The sequence below is a fragment of the Oncorhynchus masou genome, chromosome 6 (genome assembly GCF_036934945.1).
Source record: "Oncorhynchus masou masou isolate Uvic2021 chromosome 6, UVic_Omas_1.1, whole genome shotgun sequence".
Taxonomy (NCBI): domain Eukaryota; kingdom Metazoa; phylum Chordata; class Actinopteri; order Salmoniformes; family Salmonidae; genus Oncorhynchus; species Oncorhynchus masou.
This window is the reverse complement of record NC_088217.1, coordinates 73,202,867-73,223,674: the sequence shown is the minus strand read 5'-3', so window position 1 is coordinate 73,223,674 and position 20,808 is coordinate 73,202,867. Positions and strand designations below refer to the sequence as shown.

At 40.8% G+C, this 20,808-nt stretch overlaps 1 protein-coding gene across 1 annotated transcript; it reads left to right on the top strand.

The window, feature by feature from the left end:
- The first annotated feature begins 7,854 nt into the window (after window positions 1-7,854).
- LOC135542590 (SLIT and NTRK-like protein 1) lies at window positions 7,855-13,467 on the top strand. Its single transcript, XM_064969684.1, has one exon. The coding sequence runs from the start codon at window positions 8,863-8,865 to the stop codon at window positions 10,960-10,962; it is 2,100 nt and encodes a 699-aa protein (XP_064825756.1). The 5' UTR covers window positions 7,855-8,862; the 3' UTR covers window positions 10,963-13,467.
- The last annotated feature ends 7,341 nt before the right edge of the window (window positions 13,468-20,808 follow it).

The window sequence follows — 20,808 nt, the reverse complement described above, 5'->3', positions numbered from 1 at the left end:
GTTCGGCTAAGAACACCACACACCGATTGCAGCACCATTGACAGTGCTAGTCTCTGATATACCATGTGACAAACGCTGGGAGAAACACTCAGATTGTGGATTGTTTCTCTGTCTGATCTCCCAAGGATTTCACCGTGGTTGCCATGTGAGTAAATCTTAAATTTTTAAGGTTTGTATGCTTTCTATTCATCATTTTCACAGACCATAGACCACAGACCATGCACTCACCCCCAGGTAAGGCCCGCCTTGGCTTGGCTCCTCTGCATAATACACAGAAACCAATGTGATTGATCACACAAGCTTCATCTCCCTCACACCTCTGTTCGGATGTAGCTAGATATTTATGTTTGTTTCGTCTTTCTTAAATATCTTGTCTGTTTACTGACCCAGCTAAGATGATCACATCTGGAAGACTCTGAAGTTACATGTTTTTTCCCTTCAAAATCACACCAGAGGATCTGGGTGCAAAGGGCAAAGATCTTATTAGCTGCTCGGCAGGACGCTGAAAAGACTAAGCGGGAATGTTTAGCGCTCACTGTAGGCTCAAGGATTAGCAAGGTCTTCTCTCCCTCGCAATGTTTTAAGGATAAAGGGAGTCACTGATTTGAAACATTACAAACATAGCATATGGTTTGTGCGACGCATGGCTTTGAAATCATGCCTGGATTCGCAAAGTATCTCAGAGTAGGATGCTGAGCTAGGATCAGGTCCCACTGTCTTATTCATGGTTATCTAAAAGGCTAAACTGATCCTAGATAAGGGGTGTATTCATTAGGAACCAAACAGAACCAAACAGGCCTAAATAGGGAGGGACATTCATTCATTTGTCCAACAAAAACAACTGTTATCTTTTTTTATCATCTTATTTTTCACATTTTGCACAAATGAATATACCCCAACATTTGTACTCTGAGACACTTTGTGAATATTGGCACTGATTATTTGAATATGGGCCCTGATCATATTCACTTTGTGAATATGGAACCTGAACATGTACAATGCTTTGCAAAAATATTAATTCCCCTTGGCATTTTTAACATTTGGTTGCATTACAACCTGTAATTAACTATATTTTTATTTGGATTTCATGTAATGGACATATAAAAAATAGTCCAAATTGGTGAAGTGAAATCAAAAAAAGAACTTGTTAAAACCTAAACGGAAAAGTGGTGCATGCATACTGTATGTATTCAGCCCCTTTGCTATGAAGCCCCTAAATAAGATCTGGTGCAACCAATTATCTCCAGAAGTTACATCATTTATGAAATAAAGTCCACCTGTGTGCAATCAAAGTGTCACATGATCTTGGTATGTACACACCTGTTCTGAAATGCCCCAGAGTCTACAACACAACTAAGCAAGGGGCACCACCAAGCAAGCGACACCATGAAGACCAAGGAGCTCTCCAAACAGGTCAGGGACAAAGTTGTGGAGAAATACAGCTCAGGGTTGGGTTATAAAAAAATATCAGAAACTTTGAACATCACTCAGAGCACCATTAAATCCATTATTAAAAAATGGAAAGAATATGGCACCACATCATACCTGCCTAGAGAGGGCCGCCCACCAAAACTCACGGACCAGGCAAGGAGGGCATTAATCAAAGAGGCAACAAAGAGACCAAAGATAACCCTGAAGGAGCTGCAAAGCTCCACAGTGGAGATTGGAGTGTCTGTCCATAGGACCACTTTAAGCCGTACACTCCACAGAGCTGGGCATTACGGAAGAGTGGCCAGGAAAAAGCCATTGCCTAAAGAAAAAATAAGCAAACACATTTAGTGTTCACCAAAAGGCATGTGGGAGACTCCCCAAACACATGGAAGAAGGTACTCTGGTCAGGTAAGAGTGGAATTTATCTTTTTGGCCATCAAGGAAAATGCTATGTCTGGCACAAAATGCCAGACTGTTGGTAAAATTATGATTAAAATGACTGAACAAATCATTTTAAATGGAACTATAAAATGCTATGTCATCACCCTGAGAACCCCATCCGACAGTGAAGCATGGTGGTGGCAGCATCATGCTGTGGGGATGTTTTCATCGGCAGGGACTGAGAAACTGGTCAGAATAGAAGGAATGATGGATGGCTCTAAATATAGGGAAATCCTTGAGGGAAACCTGTTTAAGTCTTCTAGAGATTTTAGACTGGGATGGAGGTTCACCTTCCAGCAGGACAATGACCCTAAGCATACTGCTAAAGCAACATTCGAGTTTAAGGGAACATTTAAATGTCTTGGAATGGCCTAGTCAAAGCCCAGACCTCAATCCAATTGAGAATCTGTGGTATGACTTAAAGATTGCTGTACACTAGCAGGAACCCATCCAACTTGAAGGAGCTGGAGCAGTTTTGCTTTGGAAAATGGGCAAAATTCCAAGTGGCTAGATGTGCCAAGCTTATAGACACATACCCCAAGAGACTTGCAGCTGCAACTACTGCAAAAGGTGGCTCTACAAAGTATCTTCTTTGTGGGGGGTGAATAGTTATGCACACTCAAGTTTTCTGTTCTTTTGTCTCATTATTATTTTGTTTGTTTCACAATAAAAATATTTTGCATCTTCAAAGTGGTAGGCATGTTGTGTAAATCAAATGATTACAAACCCCCCAAAAATATATTAGTTAATTAAAACTTCTTATGGGCAGGTGGGTCAGTAGCGGCCCACCTGGCCAACATCCGCTGAAATTTCAGAGCGCCAAATTCAAAATACAGAAATACTCATAATAAATATTCCTAAAATATACAAGTGTTATACATCGGCTTAAAGACTAACTTTTTGTTAATCCAGCCGCTGTGTTAGATTTCAAAAAGGCTTTACGGCAAAAGCATACCATGTGATTATCTGAGGACAGCGCCCCGCTTACAAAGACATACAAACATTTTTACAACCAAGTAAAGGAATCACAAAGTCAGAAATAGCGATAAAATTAATCACTTACCTTTGATGATCTTCATATGTTTGCAGTTAGATGAGTCCATGTTATACAATAAATGTTAATTATTTTATTTTTTATTTATTTAAAAAAAATGTACCCCTTTCGTGGTATCCAATTATTTAGTAGCTACTATCTTGTCTCATTGCTAAACTCCCATACTGGCTCAGGAGAGACGAAGGTTGAAAGTCATGTGTCCTCCGATACACAACCCAACCAAGCCAAGCCGCACTGCTTCTTAACACAGCGCCATCCAACCCGGAAGCAAGCCGCACCAATAAGTTGGAGGAAACACCATGCACCTGGCAACCTTGGTTGGCGTGCAGTGTGCCTGGCTCGCCACAGGGGTTGCTGGTGCGTGATGAGACAAGGATTTCCCTACCAAACCCTCCCTAAACCGGACGACGCTGGGCCAAATGTGCGTTGCCCCACGGACCTCCCGGTCGCGGCAGGGCCTGGGCGCAAACCCAGGGTCTCTGGTGGCACAGCTGGTGCTGCAGTACAGTGCCCTTGGCCACTGCACCATCCGGGAGGCCCCCTATAAATGTTAATTTTGTTCGATAACGTCCCACTTTATGTCCGAAAAACTTTGTTTTGTTGGCGCGTTTTGTTCACTAATCCACTGGCTCAAAGGCGATCACGACATGCAGACGAAAACATCCTAATAGTACCTGTAAAGTTTGTCGAAACATGTCAAACGATGTTTATAATTAATCATCAGTTTGTCTATTGTCTAAATAATTGATAATATTTCAACCAGACAATAGCCTCTTCAATAGAAAAGAAAAACAACAAACGGAGCGCTAAAAATAGCTATGGTTAATTTACAGTCCACTGAAAGAATGTTCTCATTCTTCCTCATTTTTCAGAATACAAGCCTGAAACAATGTCTAAAGATTATAGGAACTGCAATTTGGGTCCTATCCAAATACATAATGTATAGGCATTCAATAGAGAAGTACCCACATCAAAAATATCCCACTTCCTGGATGGACTTTCCTCAGGTTTTTGCCTGTCCTATCAGTTCACAGACATTAGTTTAACAGTTTTGGAAACCTTAGAGTGTTTTCTATCCAATACTACCATGCATATGCATATCCTAGCTTCTGGGCCTGAGTAACAGGCAGTTTACTTTGGGCACGTTTGTCATCCAAACTTCAAAATACTGCCCCCTACCCAAGAGAGGCATTCCAGGTTATAAGGCAACAAAATAGGAAAAATGCCTAGGGGGGTGAATACTTTTGCAAGGCATTGTATATTCTGGTCATTTTATGAAGTACACTGAAATTCCAATCCATTTATCTTCAAAGCTTTTCAATGAGGAACATTTTTATTTGGAATTGGAATTTGGTTAACTTTCTGAATTAACTGGAAATTAAATGGAATAGACCCCAACCATGTTCCTGATGCTTGCTCAATATGAGTGTTGAGAAAAGGGCAATCTGGGATGAGAATATTTGGACATTATCAAACCACTTAGTTGGAACGTATTGATCAGCCATTACTACAAAGGCCCAGTGTGTATCACCCTTTGCTAAAGACATTCAAAAGGCGTTATTGATCAAAATAAGCCAGATTTGTCCAAACTGTGTATTTACTGTAATGACACAGTACTCAGATTGGTCAATAAAACCGTGTGACGCATTGAACACTTTTGAATAGTTTATTGATGTACTAAGTGCGTTTCATCATTGAATAACCAAACAAATTCAAAGACAAAAATAGTTACAAAACTGGTATTGCAGATGTTGTTGACATTAACTTTACATTGGCATTGAGATTCATGAACATTTTAGCATAATTCATAGACATGTGTCCATGCAAATAGATGGGTTAAACTTGTGGTTAGTTGAGGATAAGGTTAACGCACACACATGTACACACACAGAGAGAGCATTGTTCTGATGCTGAAATCACAAAGCAATCCATTTCAGCACCATGGACAGTACCTATCGGTCAGATTACAGTGGTTAAAAAACCTGTGGGAGAAACTCTTGTGTTATCATGTAGGTTGTTCATTTATTTAGAAGACATATCAAGGATCAGACAGGGATGAACATGTTTGGAGGCATGATGTTAAACTGACTTTCAGCCTTCTGCAGGCCAGGCATGTCTGACCTTGTGATGCCTTACTGACAACACTATTTCTAACTGATTTTAGCAATATGGGTCTCTTACACAGATGTTCATTATAGGAGGGTAATAGTCGAATCAAGATGATGTATATGTATTATCATGAGGAAAATCATTCAGACACACACACACACACACACCAAATGATCTGCTAAAATAATCTGATAATAAAATCACTCATGAAACAATTTCAGCACTATGGACAGCCTCATTGTCAGGCGTTTCTGTGCGTTACTATCCTTCCTTTAAGACCAAGATGAAGTGTTCAAAAGGCAGATGTTGCAATGACTTCAAACCGTATGTCTAAAGGTGTTTTTTTCACATATTAAATATTGAATCAACATAACGCTAGACAACACCATATCTGCTGCTCCACAATGTGAGTTACCAGATTAAGATGCTTTTAATACACCGGTGTAACTCAAGTATGCCTATTTATGTCCAATTTATATTAAAGTGACTATACATAGAATACTGTAACCATAAGCTATATGAGGGAGAACCGCTACAAATCACTCTGACACTATCTGTTAACAACTGCATGTTGAAAATATTAAATATGTGGACTAAATAAACCCTAGGAAGCATGAATAACTGTGTTTTGCTGTGAATATTAATCATCGATCATGACTCAGCCATGGTTTAGTCTCCCTTTTTTTGTAGTCTCTATCTCTCACACACACACCCATTGATGAGTGTGCATGATTGATGTGCCCTTGGATGCCTGTTCCTCCTCTGTGCGGTGTTTGTTTGACTGGCCAAATTGACTATTGGTTACATAGTTTAGCTTGAACACATCCCTGCCTGTTTTGATCTGGCTATAGGTTTCAATAGGGATAAGAGACCACGTGTGTGTGTGTGTGTGTGTGTGTGTGTGTGTGTGTGTGTGTGTGTGTGTGTGTGTGTGTGTGTGTGTGTGTGTGTGTGTGTGTGTGTGTGTGTGTGTGTGTGTGTGTGTGTGTGTGTGTGTGTGTGTGTAACTATACTTCTGGCAACCAGAAGTGTGTGTGTCTGTGTGTGTCTGTGTGTGTCTCTGTGTGTGATTTCAACATTTGACTTGTGGCATTTTGCCCTCCTCCTTGTTCTTCTGTGTGTGGGAGTTGTTTTTGTTGTTTTTATGATTGACTCTGAAAGGATGATATCTGAACACATGCTGGGTTGAAGGACTGACACACAAAAGACTGATAAACAACAAAAAATACTTAGGTCACTGAATGTTCACAGAATGCTTCTAAATGGCCAAAGAACAAGATAATTAAAAAACATTCATGCCAATTTCCTGATGCTTTCAGAGATTATTTCTCTGACATTTTAATTGCTTAATTAATGAAAACTGAACTGTGTGTGTTTGCTGGTCAAGTTAAGGTTATGTCCTCATTTGGTTCATGTTTAGTGTGTCTTAGCCAGCAGAACATGATCTTGCTACTACATTCTCTTGATAAAGACTTCTTTAGAAATTGGAATCTGGGACTATATGTAATGTGTTACTGTGAAACCATGCAGTTTTTTTGTATGGACTATAATAGCACTGCCCATTACAAAGCAACTTTAGGCGAAAGTGGGCAATCTCTACTGCACATCTCCATATTTGTAAACAAAAGATGATCATTTGTGAGAGAGCCTCGTTAGAATACCCTACATGTGAATGTGGCATTTGACCCTGGTTGAAAATAGTGCTGGTTGCTTCTATCCTTACAGCCTGGTCTCATAGACGAGACATAACGCAGGAGATGTAAATCCGGCCCTCAAATTAGAATGGTATTTTACATTTGATATGGTTAAATAAGACAGAAGGCTACTTAAAGCAAAAAAAATGAAAGTAGGGTTGTTGGTCGGGCTGGATGGGTAGGTGTATAACATGAACGTCTAGTACCCCAAAGGTTGAGTATTTGAATCTCATCACAAATAACTTCAGCATTTTAGCTATTTTGGGACAACTTAGCATGTTAGTTAACCCTTCCCCTAACACTAACATTACTCCTTTAACTTAACTCCTAACTCCTAAGCTTAACCCTAACCCCTAGCCTAGCTAACGTTAGCCACCTAGCTAACATTAGTGTTAGACACCTAGCTTTGTATCCATTGTAATTCACAACATATCATATGAAATGGTTGATGGACATCCAAACATGAATACATACCATAGGAAGCGTAACATATCATACTAATTGGAGTGTCCTGGATTTACATTTACTTTGTTAGGTCTACCCCTGAGCCCAGGTTTAACCTTAGCTATTGGCATGTGATACAGTTTGAAATGCCACAGACACTGATGCATGTAGAATTTGCAAAGTAATCAATATGAGTTGTTGAGCCCGACCCTGTCAGAATGCCTCCTCTTTTGGACGTTATTTCTATTATGTCAGAGATGTGATGTCAATCTCATAACTCCAGTTATGTTGTCATTTTGTTTTATCTATCAAATATGTAGACAAGGCCTACCACATTAATAAAACAAAAGCAAACGATGATGTTCCATAAATCTAGTGCTACCAACTAGGTTGAGTTAGCCTATAACTGCAAGGTGTGTTTTAACAATAGAATCGAAGCAGAGACTGTGACAAAAATCCACAGCGAAACATTTGGGTTAGTTGACGCAAAAAGCACTTCTGCTTTTTAATTGCAATTTTATTTTCATTTTGCAATCCCCTTTGAAATCGTGACGTTTACATAGACACATTGTTTGTTGTAGTCAACTGAGAGCCGTATCATTTGGCAGGGTTGTGGCGTGTACGTTGTAGTCTATGTAGTTAATTATTTTACCGCATTCAACAGCGGTTCCTAGCAGAGAGAAAGTAGCATTCACGCTGGAGGGCACTCGTATGCTGGGCTTGAAGCAATACACACATCAGAGATTATTAGTCTTCATAAAATGCGCAAATTAATAATTAGATGAGGTTATAACCAACCTCCGATTTGGAAAAGAGTTGTATCCAATACGTTGGCAATGCGTTATCTCGTCGAGTCTACTTTAAAAAAAAAAATAATAATAAAAAAACAAAAACAGAAGCGGATCTAAAGCAAGGATTCAGCCTAAGCAGTAACATGAAATAAGGAACGTCGTTTGGAATCCATAACCTTGTTGGCTTTAGAATAGGAATATTATTGGTCAAAAAAGACTGAACAGATCAACAGCTTTTAGTGTGAATATGTTAACGCTTGCTAGTCCTGTATGTGGATAGATTTTTTTCAGCATTCCCTCAGACGGTGGATTTTTTTCCATTGCAGCTCAGTAGAGGGTGTGAGATCTTTCTAAGAGCACCGGGCTAGATCGAGCACAGTCTCTGTGTAACCTCTTTGTGATTCAAAATTACCAAAGAAAAGCACTGGAAACAAACGCAAGGAAACACCGAAAGGTGTGAGGAATGCGTTTTTTTTTTCAGTGGCAGTGTGATCAGCACTAAATACCCAGCGTCGGTGTGAATTCAGCACCGAGGGGGGAAGAACAGCACCCACTGCTACTGCTGCACTACGAGAAAATCACGGATTTATAAAATTTGCAAGGTCAGTCATTACCGAACAAAAGCCTAAAAATGTGTCAGATGCTATTGCGGTTTGTTGTTTTCAATTATTTTCATACCAGCAAAAGGATCCATTCCATCTGAGGCATTCTATATGGTCATTTTAAAGCTGGACGCCTGGACATAACGGGCTAGAAGAGCATGGATATTATAAAGGACTGTCGCCTTTTCTTTTAGACCCCTCGGTCTATCTTTTGGGGGATAAACTGGACTAAAAAACATTGATTCAACAGCTCGTTTTCATGTCTTGAAATCGGGGATGAATTGTTTGTATTGAAAATGCTGCTTTGGATTGTCTTGCTGAAGGCGGCTCTTTGTGTGGCCATTGGAAATGTTACAAGGGACATTTGTAAGGAGCAGATATGCTCCTGCAATGAGATTGAAGGCGATTTGCACATTGACTGCGAAAAAAGGAGCTTTACTAATCTGCAGCATTTGACTGGTCCCAGTTCCCAGTTTTATCACTTGCTATTGCATGGGAATTCTTTATCCAGGCTTTTTCCCAATGAGTTTGCTAACTTTTACAATGCCGTAAGCTTGCATTTGGAAAACAACGGTTTGCATGACATTGTCCCTGGTGCTTTTCTGGGACTGCAGCTCGTGAAAAGGCTACACATAAATAATAACAAGATACGGTCATTTAGGAAAAGCACCTTTCTTGGTTTAGATGACTTGGAATATCTTCAGGCTGATTTTAATCTATTGAGAGACATTGACCCGGCCGTGTTCAGGGACTTAAATAAACTTGAAGTGTTAATTCTAAATGATAACCTCATCAGTGCACTACCTATAAATGTGTTTCAACACGTTCCCATCACCCACCTCGACCTGCGAGGGAACCGAATCAAAACGGTGCCTTATGAGGGAGTTCTCGAACAAATACCGGGCATTGCGGAGGTTTTATTGGAGGATAACCCCTGGGACTGCAACTGCGACCTGGTTTCCCTGAAGGAATGGCTGGAGAATATACCGCAGAACGCGCTTATCGGCCGGGTGATCTGCGAGGCTCCAACGCCACTGCAAGGGAACGACTTGAACGAGACATCGGAGATGGATCTGTGTCCTTCAATAAAAAGTGGTGCTGACGAGAGTTTAGTTGCACCTCCTACCCAAGAGGAGACCTCTGTACCTGGGCCCGTTCCAACGCCTTATAAAGCTAGTGGTGATCCTGGGTCCCCAACCCCAGGGAATGGGCAAAAGGGACGCTCTAAATCGCACTGGCAGTTGAAAACGAAACCCACATCTATGACAGGTGTGAATGGGGAGAGAGAGCAGCTGCAGATTGTGCAGAACGCATCATGTCCTGTGCCATGCAGCTGCAAGCTCATTGGATCCAGGCAGGGGTTAGGGGTTAACTGCGAGGGCAAGAAGATAGAGAGCTTGGCTAACCTAAAACCCAAACCCATCACTGCGCACGAATTAAACATGAGAGATAACAACGTCCATGCTATAAAAAAGAACCATCTCAATGGCTATTCAAGTCTGAATCTCCTTGATTTGGGTGGAAACAACATCAAATTGATAGACAACAGCACTTTTCAAAACCTCACCGAATTAAGATGGTTGTACATGGATAAGAATTACCTGGACACGCTCATTGCGGAAATGTTCATTGGACTTCAAAATCTGGAATATCTCAGTTTGGAATATAATGACATACAGCTGATACTGGCCGGCACATTCAGCCCTCTGCCTAATCTGCGAGTGCTTTTCCTCAACAATAACTTGCTGAAAGCGCTACCTGTGGATGCTTTCCTTGGAGTGTCTTTATCAAAGATTAGCTTGCATAATAATTATTTCACATATCTCCCTGTCGCAGGGGTCTTAGATCAACTCAATTCGATCATACAAATTGATTTGCATGGGAACCCTTGGGATTGCTCGTGTAATATTGTCCCTTTCAAACAGTGGACGGAGAAACTGGGGGCAGATGTGATCGTTAGTGATCTCAAGTGTGAGTCCCCAGAAGAGTTCTGGAAAAGGGATTTCCGTCACGTCCGAAATGATCTGATGTGTCCCAAGTTGTATGATAAAGTCTACCCCACCTCTCTCTCCAAAAACAGCACATTCACCGCAGACACGGGTACGCGCTCGAACTCCTATGTGGAGCCGAACAGGGTATCCATATCTGTACTAGTCCCTGGGCTACTACTGGTATTTGTCACGTCTGCGTTCACTGTTGTAGGGATGCTTGTCTTCATTTTGCGGAATCGCAAGAGATCAAAGCGGAGGGATGGTAATTCCTCTGCGTCAGAGATCAATTCCTTGCAGACAGTGTGCGACTCGTCTTATTGGCATAGCGGGCCTTACCATGCGGACGGGGGCGCGCAAAGAGGGTTTGACTGTAGCGCCCATTTCTCCACAACAAATGATGCGTAAAACGACTATTGACAATTAAACCTGGAATACAAGCAGACAGACAAATATACTGCGTTCTCTTGACACAATGGCAATTGAAGAAAAATAAGCAAACGCTATGTTACGAGCTTCTTCATTCGCTTTTTGTCGGAGATAGACCATTTTTTTGTTTGCTCCAGTTGACTGTGGTGCCAATGAGTCTGCTACAGAACCAACTGTAATATATGTATAGACCCCCTCCCCGCCCCCGAATCCCAGTACAGCTATTTGCCGCAATCAGACTGACGATCTGAGAGAGAAGAATCGGGAAATTGTGCACGAGCGCATGAATGTAATGTAAATAACTGACTATCAGATCTGCATGATTTCGCATGGTTTCAACACACACTGGGGAACCATACCATAAGTAACGAAGAAGCCAACTCGACCCTTCTTTCATGTTGTCAATATGAATATATACAGTATATATATGCATATAAAACTATATATGAATATATACAAAGTGCCATTTCTCTATTTTTTTGTGAACTGCGTTATAGGATTTGTATTTGTTGTTTTAAAACGGTTAAAAAACCGGAAAAAGAACACATTGGGACGAAAAAGAAGATAAACGCTGTCCACGCATGTTCTTTTTTGTTTGTTTTATCAGTTGATTGTCGATAAATATCGGCGTTATTTATAATTGGTGCAGATCTCATCGTATCTGCACATTCAGCTCTTTATGAATGTATAATGTGTTATTTTATGGTGTGCCAATTGTTGAATTTCAGATATTCGGGATGCAGATGAGCATGACCAATTAACGTCACTCATGGTTATGCTGCAAGGTTAATGTAGCTAAAAACAGTTCGTGGTTTTGTGTGTTAATGACTATAGCCTGCTTTGGGGGAGAGGAGAAGGCTTTACCGAATTATATGGTTTTTTTTCTAACTGCATATTTTTTCAAAATTAAAATGTTTTCAGTGGAAGTAATGGTATGTGCAGTTCGATCTATGTACAGAGCGCAGGTAGACTAAAATGCTTTTTTTATGTAAAAAGTATTCCTCCACAAAGCGTAGGCTATGATTCACCTCCATTTATGTGAGCTTTTGTAAAGCCATCTATTGTGTCCAAATATGACAAATGGACTTACATTTTTTTTAAACTAACGTGCTTAAAATAGATTGGGCAATGGTCAGTTTGCATACAGTAACAAATGATATAAAAACACGTCTTAACAATCGACAGTATTAGTCTGATGCCATAGGGAAGACATGGCAGGATCACCGCATTACTCTAGACGAGGAAACTCACGATGTCGCTGTTGTTGCATCTTCTCCATTGGAGGGAGGGCTGAGGTAGAGGTGTTTTGCAAGAGGGCGTTTTGGAATGGGAATTTTTATCTTGAGATGTTAATTTAATCGGGTGTGAATGGGCAATGTTGCATTAAGAAACATATATATTCCCTCAATATTAGAAGTGTTCAGTAGTCGGTCTGTTGCCCAGTGCTATGACATTTTACTGAACAACTATAGTGATATCAAGATGATGATTACAGTGTACAATAATGGTTAGCATTAAACGTGATATTCTGATAATCCATGCAAATTGATCAACATCACTGATTCTGCAGTAAAACTGTACAGATCACACGACTGTGAGATGTTTTGGTTTTATATGAATACTCTGTAAATTCAAGCACTGAATTCGTTTTGTTCATACTGGTTTTTATTTTTCATCAATGTACCCACTGTTTTTAATTTTCTTATAAATAAGCATATGTGCATATATGTGCATATATATGTCAATAAGGCATTACAAGTCAGACATGCACTGGCCTGCAAAAGGTCAAAGTGCTCAGAGCCAGTTCAATATCAAACATGTCTCCACCCTGTCTGATTCATCATTTATCTTAATACAGCAACAAGCATTTCCCCCAGGCCTTTTTAACACTGTGGACTGATAGACTATATGGTTAGCTGTGTGACTGCATTAGCAGAACAATGTTCATTGTCTGGGCTGTGTGTGTGTGCGCGGGTGTGTGTGTGTGTATGTGTGTGTATGTGTGTGTGTGTATGTATGCATTTAAATAATTCAAATTATTGATTAAATGTGTGTGCATGTGCACTAGTGTCTGTCTACATGTGTGTGTCTGTCTGTATGCTCACCCCCCCCCCCCATCACTAAATGTAACCAATCACATAGGCTGACCTTGGGGAGTATTATCTTAGCAGGTCTTTGGCAACAACAGTGCTGTCCATCACTTCAGACTCAGGTCTGTTGGTGTATTGCTTCGAAGGGTAATTATCAGTCTCTACTGTGGAACGTTTTACCATGGCTCATGAATTATTGGTCATATCTCAACGCTGTGTCCCAGAGTTACATTTATATGCTTTGCTACATTTGACCTGCTTCTATTTTGTTAAATAAAACGTGGTTGAGGTTGAGTCAAATCTATGCGTCTCTAAGACATTTCATTCTTACCTGGGTTTAACTGAAACACAGTATTATTGGATGTGTGTGCTAAATGTGCTTGTTTTGTTTCGATAATAACCACTTGGTCTGTGTTGTCCATGGTGCATACACTGATTGCTGTGCGATTGCATTAGCAGAAAAATGCTATTGCAGCCAACTTATTTCAGCACCGTGGACAGCAAATGTCTCTACCAATGAGATAGCAGTTATATGGGGTGTTCATTGTGCTCCGTGGTTTCATCTCTGAGGTAATGCAATGCTGTCCACAATTATACCTGTGTTTGGGTACATTCAAAACACAGAATATTATGTTGCTTTTGATGGCAGGAGTATTATGGTGCTTGCAACATCAGAGTTCAAGAATGACCCCAACACTGGCTTCCTCCTCTTATCCTCATATGCAGTATTACATGATGTTTGACCAAAGCATTCACTGCTTTCAGTTTTTATCAAATGTGAGCCTTTGTTTTACTGTATAGCAATGCAAACGTGCTGATCCTTTGTTCATTTGTGAAGTAGAGACTTGACAGGTTATTCCTTGGAAACCAAATGTCTTGGAAAAATCATTTAGATATTTGATATCAACTACTGTCCAGTTATGTGCTGCAGTTTACAGATTAAAGCCTAACCTTTGCTCTCTGCAGCGATTTGCATTTTAGCTATGAACCCCAGATGTGCTCTGTACAGTTCTGGCCAGAGCTTAACTTACTCTTGTTTTGCTCTCTGCAACCCCAGCAGGCTACACACACTTAACTGATCATCTCCCTGAGAACTGGCAGCTTGTTGCAACCCTCGCAGCACGGCACCCATCAGCAGCACACCCTGGGAGTTTACTTTCCCGATTACTCCCAATACCAGTGTAAATACCACAGCTGTTGTTGATCAGTATGACTGATCGGACCACCAAGTGCTGCCTGTGACCTAACCTCTTCAATTCTCAGCCTCCACGTATTGATTCGATCTATTGACTCGATCATTGACTATGTTTTGAGCCGCACGCTGCACTATTGTTTCCATCCTTCAGAGGCTTTTGAAGCTTTTGTAATTTCTACCGGCTCAATATAATGTGTCTTGCCTTTGTCGGTAACAATAACACAAATGGTACAATGTTGCATAGATACTGAAATAAGACGTTTAGACTAAGATAGCGATCATCCTTCGCTGGCATGAAGGCTTTTGTAGACTTGTAAAATTGACTTTTGCCAAGTTGGTGCAGTAACGTTTGCCAAGTTGGTGCAGTAAGGGTTATGTAGTAGCCTGGAAGGAAGTAGGAAATGTAGACCAAGGTAGGTTGGATGTGAGAGACCAACTGCCCCCACCCCTCGAACCTGCCTCATTTTAATTTGCTGAAGCTTTCTTGGTTCTCTGTTCTGGCCCAAGGGAAACCTACCTCCATTGCTTTTTACAATTATCGGGCCGGTCAAAGTGCTGATCGTAACTGGGCCAAGGTTAACATGTCTTATTGATGGAATACACACACACTCACACACACACACACACACACACACACACACACACACACACACACACACACACACACACACACACACACACACACACACACACACACACACACACACACACACACACACACACACACACACACACACACACACACACACAAATAGAAAGAAGGTATTACAATTTAATTTTAGATGGTAAAATGGTTCTCTGTAATTTTGTAATGTAGCAAGTAATACCACATATAAAGCCAATTAGGTTGAAGGAGGAGAAATATGACTATTACTATGCTTGGATTTCGTTTTTCTTGATTGTTTTTCATGGATTCCAGGGTGTCTGGTAATCTCATGGCAAGCTTTCCTTTCGGTGCCTTCTTTTGTACATGAAACCCTTGGCTTGTATTCACAAAGCATCTCACAGTAGCAGTGATAATCTAGGATCTGGTGTCCTATTTTCATGTAATGTAAGTCATTATGCTCTAAAAGGCAAAACCGATCCTAGATCAGCATTCCTACTCTGAGACACATTGTGAATATGGGTTGAGATCAGATCTGAGGACAGCCCCTATACTTCTCCAGGCAGATGGGAAAGCAAACTATGACACACAAAATAATATATGGACACAGAGAGCTGAAGGATTTCCTGTCTCAGTTGTGGTTTCATTGATTGTTTTCCTTCTCCTTTCTCAGTGTTGGATATAGGCTGTTGTTAGAGCAGTCTGGTCATTGATGGCCAATTAATCAATAAATTGTTCATAGAGGGCATATTGATCATGCCACACACTCAGTGTGTGCTCATGACAGTGGCAGGCAGTGAGAGAAGTACACCTGATCCCTCAATGCTACCCATGCTGCTTTTGTGTACTGTAAATGTCAGAGAAATTGTTTACTCTGACATACTAGTTGACAATGATGTTCTTTTGAGGCATCTGCTGGGAAATAGGCCTGTCTTAGCCATCTCTTATATTCTCCTCTCCTATTTAAAGTCATCATGTTTTCTCTCTATTCTGAAGCAAACCAGTATCATGTATTCAGTCAGTCGCCTTCACTCGCTCGAGGACGTTAACTGCCAGATCATGATTTCTTTTGAGTGTTGCTCAATGGACCTCCCAACATCTCCTCAAATATACATATTTATGTGGTTTTCAGTCCCTATTGAGGGGAGGATGTCAGTTGGTTCATTAGCAAATAACATGATTCTCTAGGTCTGGTTTGGATTCAATTAAACACTGTCTTTCTATTTACAAAAGAAACTCCTTCTATTGCTCCGAAAACTCATCTAAAATATTGTTGGAATGTTTTGTAATGTTATGTTAAGTAGACAAACAAACGTTAGAGAAATGTTATCCCTAACCTTCAGTACCAGAGACATCATGGGAGCCAAAATGCATTTTAGCAGAATGTTAGCTGGGTCAACAGATGCTGTGAGTGTTCAGCTTTGGGCTCATCCCAAGAACAATGGATTTTTATTCTCATCCATACGCTATGTGAGGGATGAACGACAGCAGGGTACAAGCAGATCAGTAGGTTTTACATTCCCATGCTATTAAAACTGCAGCCAAATGTCTTTTTTTGTGAGATAGATTTGTGAAATAGACCTAATGTAGGGAATACAAAGACAAACATGTAAACGTTTCAAAGATGCAATTTACTCAGGATCAGGAAGTTGGCTATAAATAACTGAATAGGGGCTAGTTGTAACGGTTCTCGTCTGGTGAAGGAGAAGCGGACCAAAATGCAGCGTGGTATTTTTGATACATGTTTAATGACGACGAAAAAACACGAACAATACAAAAACAGCAAACGGACCATGAAAACCTATACAGCCTATCTGGTGACAACAAACACAGAGACAGGAACACTCACCCACGAAACACTCAAAGAATATGGCTGCCTAAATATGGTTCCCAATCAGAGACAACGATAATCACCTGCCTCTGATTGAGAACCACCACAATCCCAATACTACTAAAACCCCAAGACAAAACACACCACAAAAAACCCATGTCACACCCTGGCCTGACCAAATAAATGCAGACAAACACAATATACTTCGACCAGGGCGTGACACTAGTCTTGTATGTCCACTGTAAGATACATAGTCATGTCTTTGGTGGTTTGAGGTCTCTGTTGGAACCTAAATCCAAAGGCAAAGACAGAAACACCATTAATGGACCCACAATTGCCTTGAGATCACTGTTTGAGGAGCATATAAAAGTGATTGCAAAGGCTCTCTTGCAGCAGAATGAACATTCCTGCAAATTATTGCAAATTGCAACGTATGTCTTAATATTGCATGGTGCATTCATTCTGTGTTTGTTGAATTTCTAACAGTTCTCTTACTGTAGGTGGATTTGGTCTTACATGGCATTTAATGTGAACACAATAGCATGTTGTCAACTATCAAACAATCTTCTGGGCCAGTCTGTTACTGCAGTGCCTGTGAGGTCCTTGATCGGTGCCTAAACATCATTCCCATGGCCTGGCCAATTTGCTCTGATTGCTTTCCCTGCCAAGCGTTTAAGGAGCATGGCCAAGGGCAAGTGGTATAGATTTTTATGTAGATTTGGGGAATTTGATGTGACATTGGAGTCAATACGACCTGGCCATTTCAAAATATATTGGAATGACTTGGATTTGCAGAACTAGCCATGGAGCTAGAAGCCTCCAGGCTTACATTATATATAGCTCTACCCAACTGTAGCTCTTTTGACAGTGGGAACTAAGATGTGGGAAGCTTGTGTACATTTGATCATGGCTATTAATAGATTGATGGAGTCATTTTGGTTTAACTGAGCAGACCACTGTCAGTGTAGAGGCTGTGGCTAGACCTGGACCGTAGGTAGAGCTTCAGTTAGCTGTGTCTAGTTATAATACCACCTGACAAATAATGAAAACAACCTTTGAGCCGTGTCATCTAAGAAAAGGTGTGGGAGAGGAGCAGTGTGCGGTCGGCGCCGTTTAAGATGAGGGAGGATGATTTTTTTTTATGAGCATGGCCTTATTTCTATTACATCATATTGGATGACTGTCATTCATATTCCATTCACCCAGTTCAATGTAACAGCGATAGGTTTAGGCTACTACATGACACTCAAATGTTCCCTATACTCATGAGGCTGCTACAACCAAGCCTATGAATGAACGATTATAACGTAGCTGCACACAGGTCAAGAGACAAATTTGATGTGAAAGACAGTGACACATGGAGAGACGGTAGCTTTCAAAACCGTCTTGCACACTGTATGCCTGCATCTATCTTATATAGGATGTAGTCATTAGTCCAACAGTTGCAAACGAGAGTTTGTATTGGACAAATTTAGGTATGTTTAACCTCATTGTGTTCCGTTTGCTTCCGTTTAAGAAATGCTTCTCAACAGAATCGACGGAATGAACACACCGCTGATCACGGGTAAACACAGTTCACTTTCATAGCAGCCACATTGTATTCCTTCGCGCATCTATGCGCTCTCCTCCTCTCACATTATCATGTGAACCTCAATGCACAACACATCAGCTGTATGTGACCAGGCAAAAAAACAACTTTCCAAGCCAAACCAAGCCAAACCACTAGACACAGCCTACATAGTTGTCACCATATTAGCTAAAGTAACATCATAGTCAGCATAGCTAATAGAACTAAAGCATTAGTAAACCTACTACAATCATGTAGTAACATTACAGTGTTCAGTCAGTAAGCAGTTCAACTGGTGAGCCCCAGTGATAATATATTAGCAAACTAAATGCTTTCCTTGACTTGGTAAACTTCCAGTATTGTGTTGGATTGTCATAGTCAGCTCGCTAACATAGCATCCCTCTATTTGAGGCGTTTGTTTCAGTAGGCTAAACTTGTAGCTGCATTTTCTAGTTAAGTAAGTGAAACTGAATTAAACAGACAATATCTCTCTCTCTATTTCTCTCGTGCTTCTCCTTCATTTTGGAAGAAATTAATTTGTTCAAAACTGCTCAACTATTGTCTTTCTCTCTCGTTGAATCAACTACTCACTACATTTCATGTTCTGCAGTGGTAGCTAGCTGTAACTTATGTTTTCAGTACTAGGTTCATTCTCTGATCCTTTGATTGGGTGGACAACATGTCAGTTCATCCTGCAAGAGCTCTGATAGGGTAGAGGACGTCCTCCGGAAGTTGTCGTAATTACTGTTTAAGTCTATGGTAGGGGGTGAGAACCAGGAGCCTCCAAGCTTTTGTATTGAAGTCAATGTACCCAGCGGAGGACAGAAGCTAGCTGGTACTACCCTACAGAGTGCTGTTGAGGCTACTGTAGACCTTATAGGAAAAATAGTGTATTTTAATCAATTATTTGGTGATGTGAATATATTTAGAATAGTTCTATCTAAAAATTATAACTTTTCCTTTTTTTAAATTATTTTTTAAATGAAATTCACTGAGGAGGATGGTCCTCCCTTCCTCCACTGAGGATCCTCCACTGGAGAGGAGGTGGTGGTGGAATATGACTGAAGCAGTACTAAGGACAGCATAGTCCTGATTCAGTACAGTGCTAGTGCTAGCTATAGAAGAGCTAGCCGCATTATCCCTGGATTTGATGTCGAGTCAAGCCATGTCTGATCGTGATAAAGTGCAAAGACCTTGTCACCTGTCATCTCCCTGTAAAGGATAAGGCGATCCATGATCTGTCACTGTCCCTCTCTGATAGCTTGGTGATGAACGACTCAACAATGCCCCGTGAGCCTGCTAGCGGTGGCTGACTGCTGTAAATCACACAGGAAGTCCCATGTGATCTATTTGTCCTAGGAATCTCTCTGTGATCTCCTCCATAAGAGTTCCTGTTTATGTCATCCAAGGTGTAAACCAGCTGGTGGTTCTTTGCGTGTTAAAGATCAAATGATTCTAGCCTGTGGTGTTAGAAAAGACACAGTCGAAAAGAAAGAAAGAAAAGCAATGATCCTCCCACTCTCTCCTCTGTATATTCCGTATGAGATGCTGCTGTGTGTCTCTAGGCCTCTCTCTGGGTCTCCCAAGAGTTTAATTTGTGGAGTTGTCTGCATTCAGCAGTGGTGTATGACAGCCTACGCATTTCTTTGCTAGCTGGCCTGCCTCCCTGCGGTACATCTCATTGTGTATGGATCTTCATACAGGATGTAGGCTATGTTGTTGTGTTCATTTTGTTTTTGCTGGATTTGGTCTTACCACACCATTGTAATGCTGTAGTATAGACAGGCTTTGAAAGAATGATGCACCTCTGAAATGTGAGAAAAAAGACCAATATTGATTTCAAAGGGAATTGGGGATTGTGAAGCTACAGAAGGAAAATTACTCAAATACTGTTCATCTTAGATCTTGTGATTAAGAAACACAGAACAATTGCCTTATGGAAATAAAATAGTTCTGTAGTGTATCAGCCCACAAAGCCCACTGCACCAAGTGCCCTTGCTGTAATGCTATTTAATGATAATTATCTTCCTCAATCTACTGTAACAGAACTGTAACGATAGCTTACACATCAGGCATGGAAGTTCCATTACATAACAGCAAATGGGTGGAAGCCATATGCTGCATTCATAAATTAACTTGAATCATTTCTGCATGGCTTGAGAGAGTGCCATCGCACTCTGGTGCTGGTCATAAGCAGCCTTTTGAACTATCAGAGACACGAGTAAAAACTGCAGAAGGACATCTCAATTGGAATTGCATCATTGCAATGATTGGGTAAATTATGTGCTGTAATTGTGAATGAACTTTGGCTGTTTAGTTATGTCTCATTTGACAGGGTTATCTGGTTTTTACTTTGCTGACCTTCTCGGCTGCTTAGGATACCCAGACAAAATGATCTCTCTATCCTCCAGGGTTTGGCTCATCTGTCACTCTCCTCCCTCCTTCTTTCTTGTTTTTATTCCCTCACCCTCTCCATCTAATATTCCCCGTTCATCTTTCACTCTCCTCCATCTCTCTCTCTCCCTCTCTCCTCCATCC

Excerpts from the sequence above, each read along its gene's own strand:
- LOC135542590 (XM_064969684.1), top strand. The coding sequence starts at position 8,863 with ATGCTGCTTTGGATTGTCTTGCTGAAGGCGGCTCTTTGTGTGGCCATT.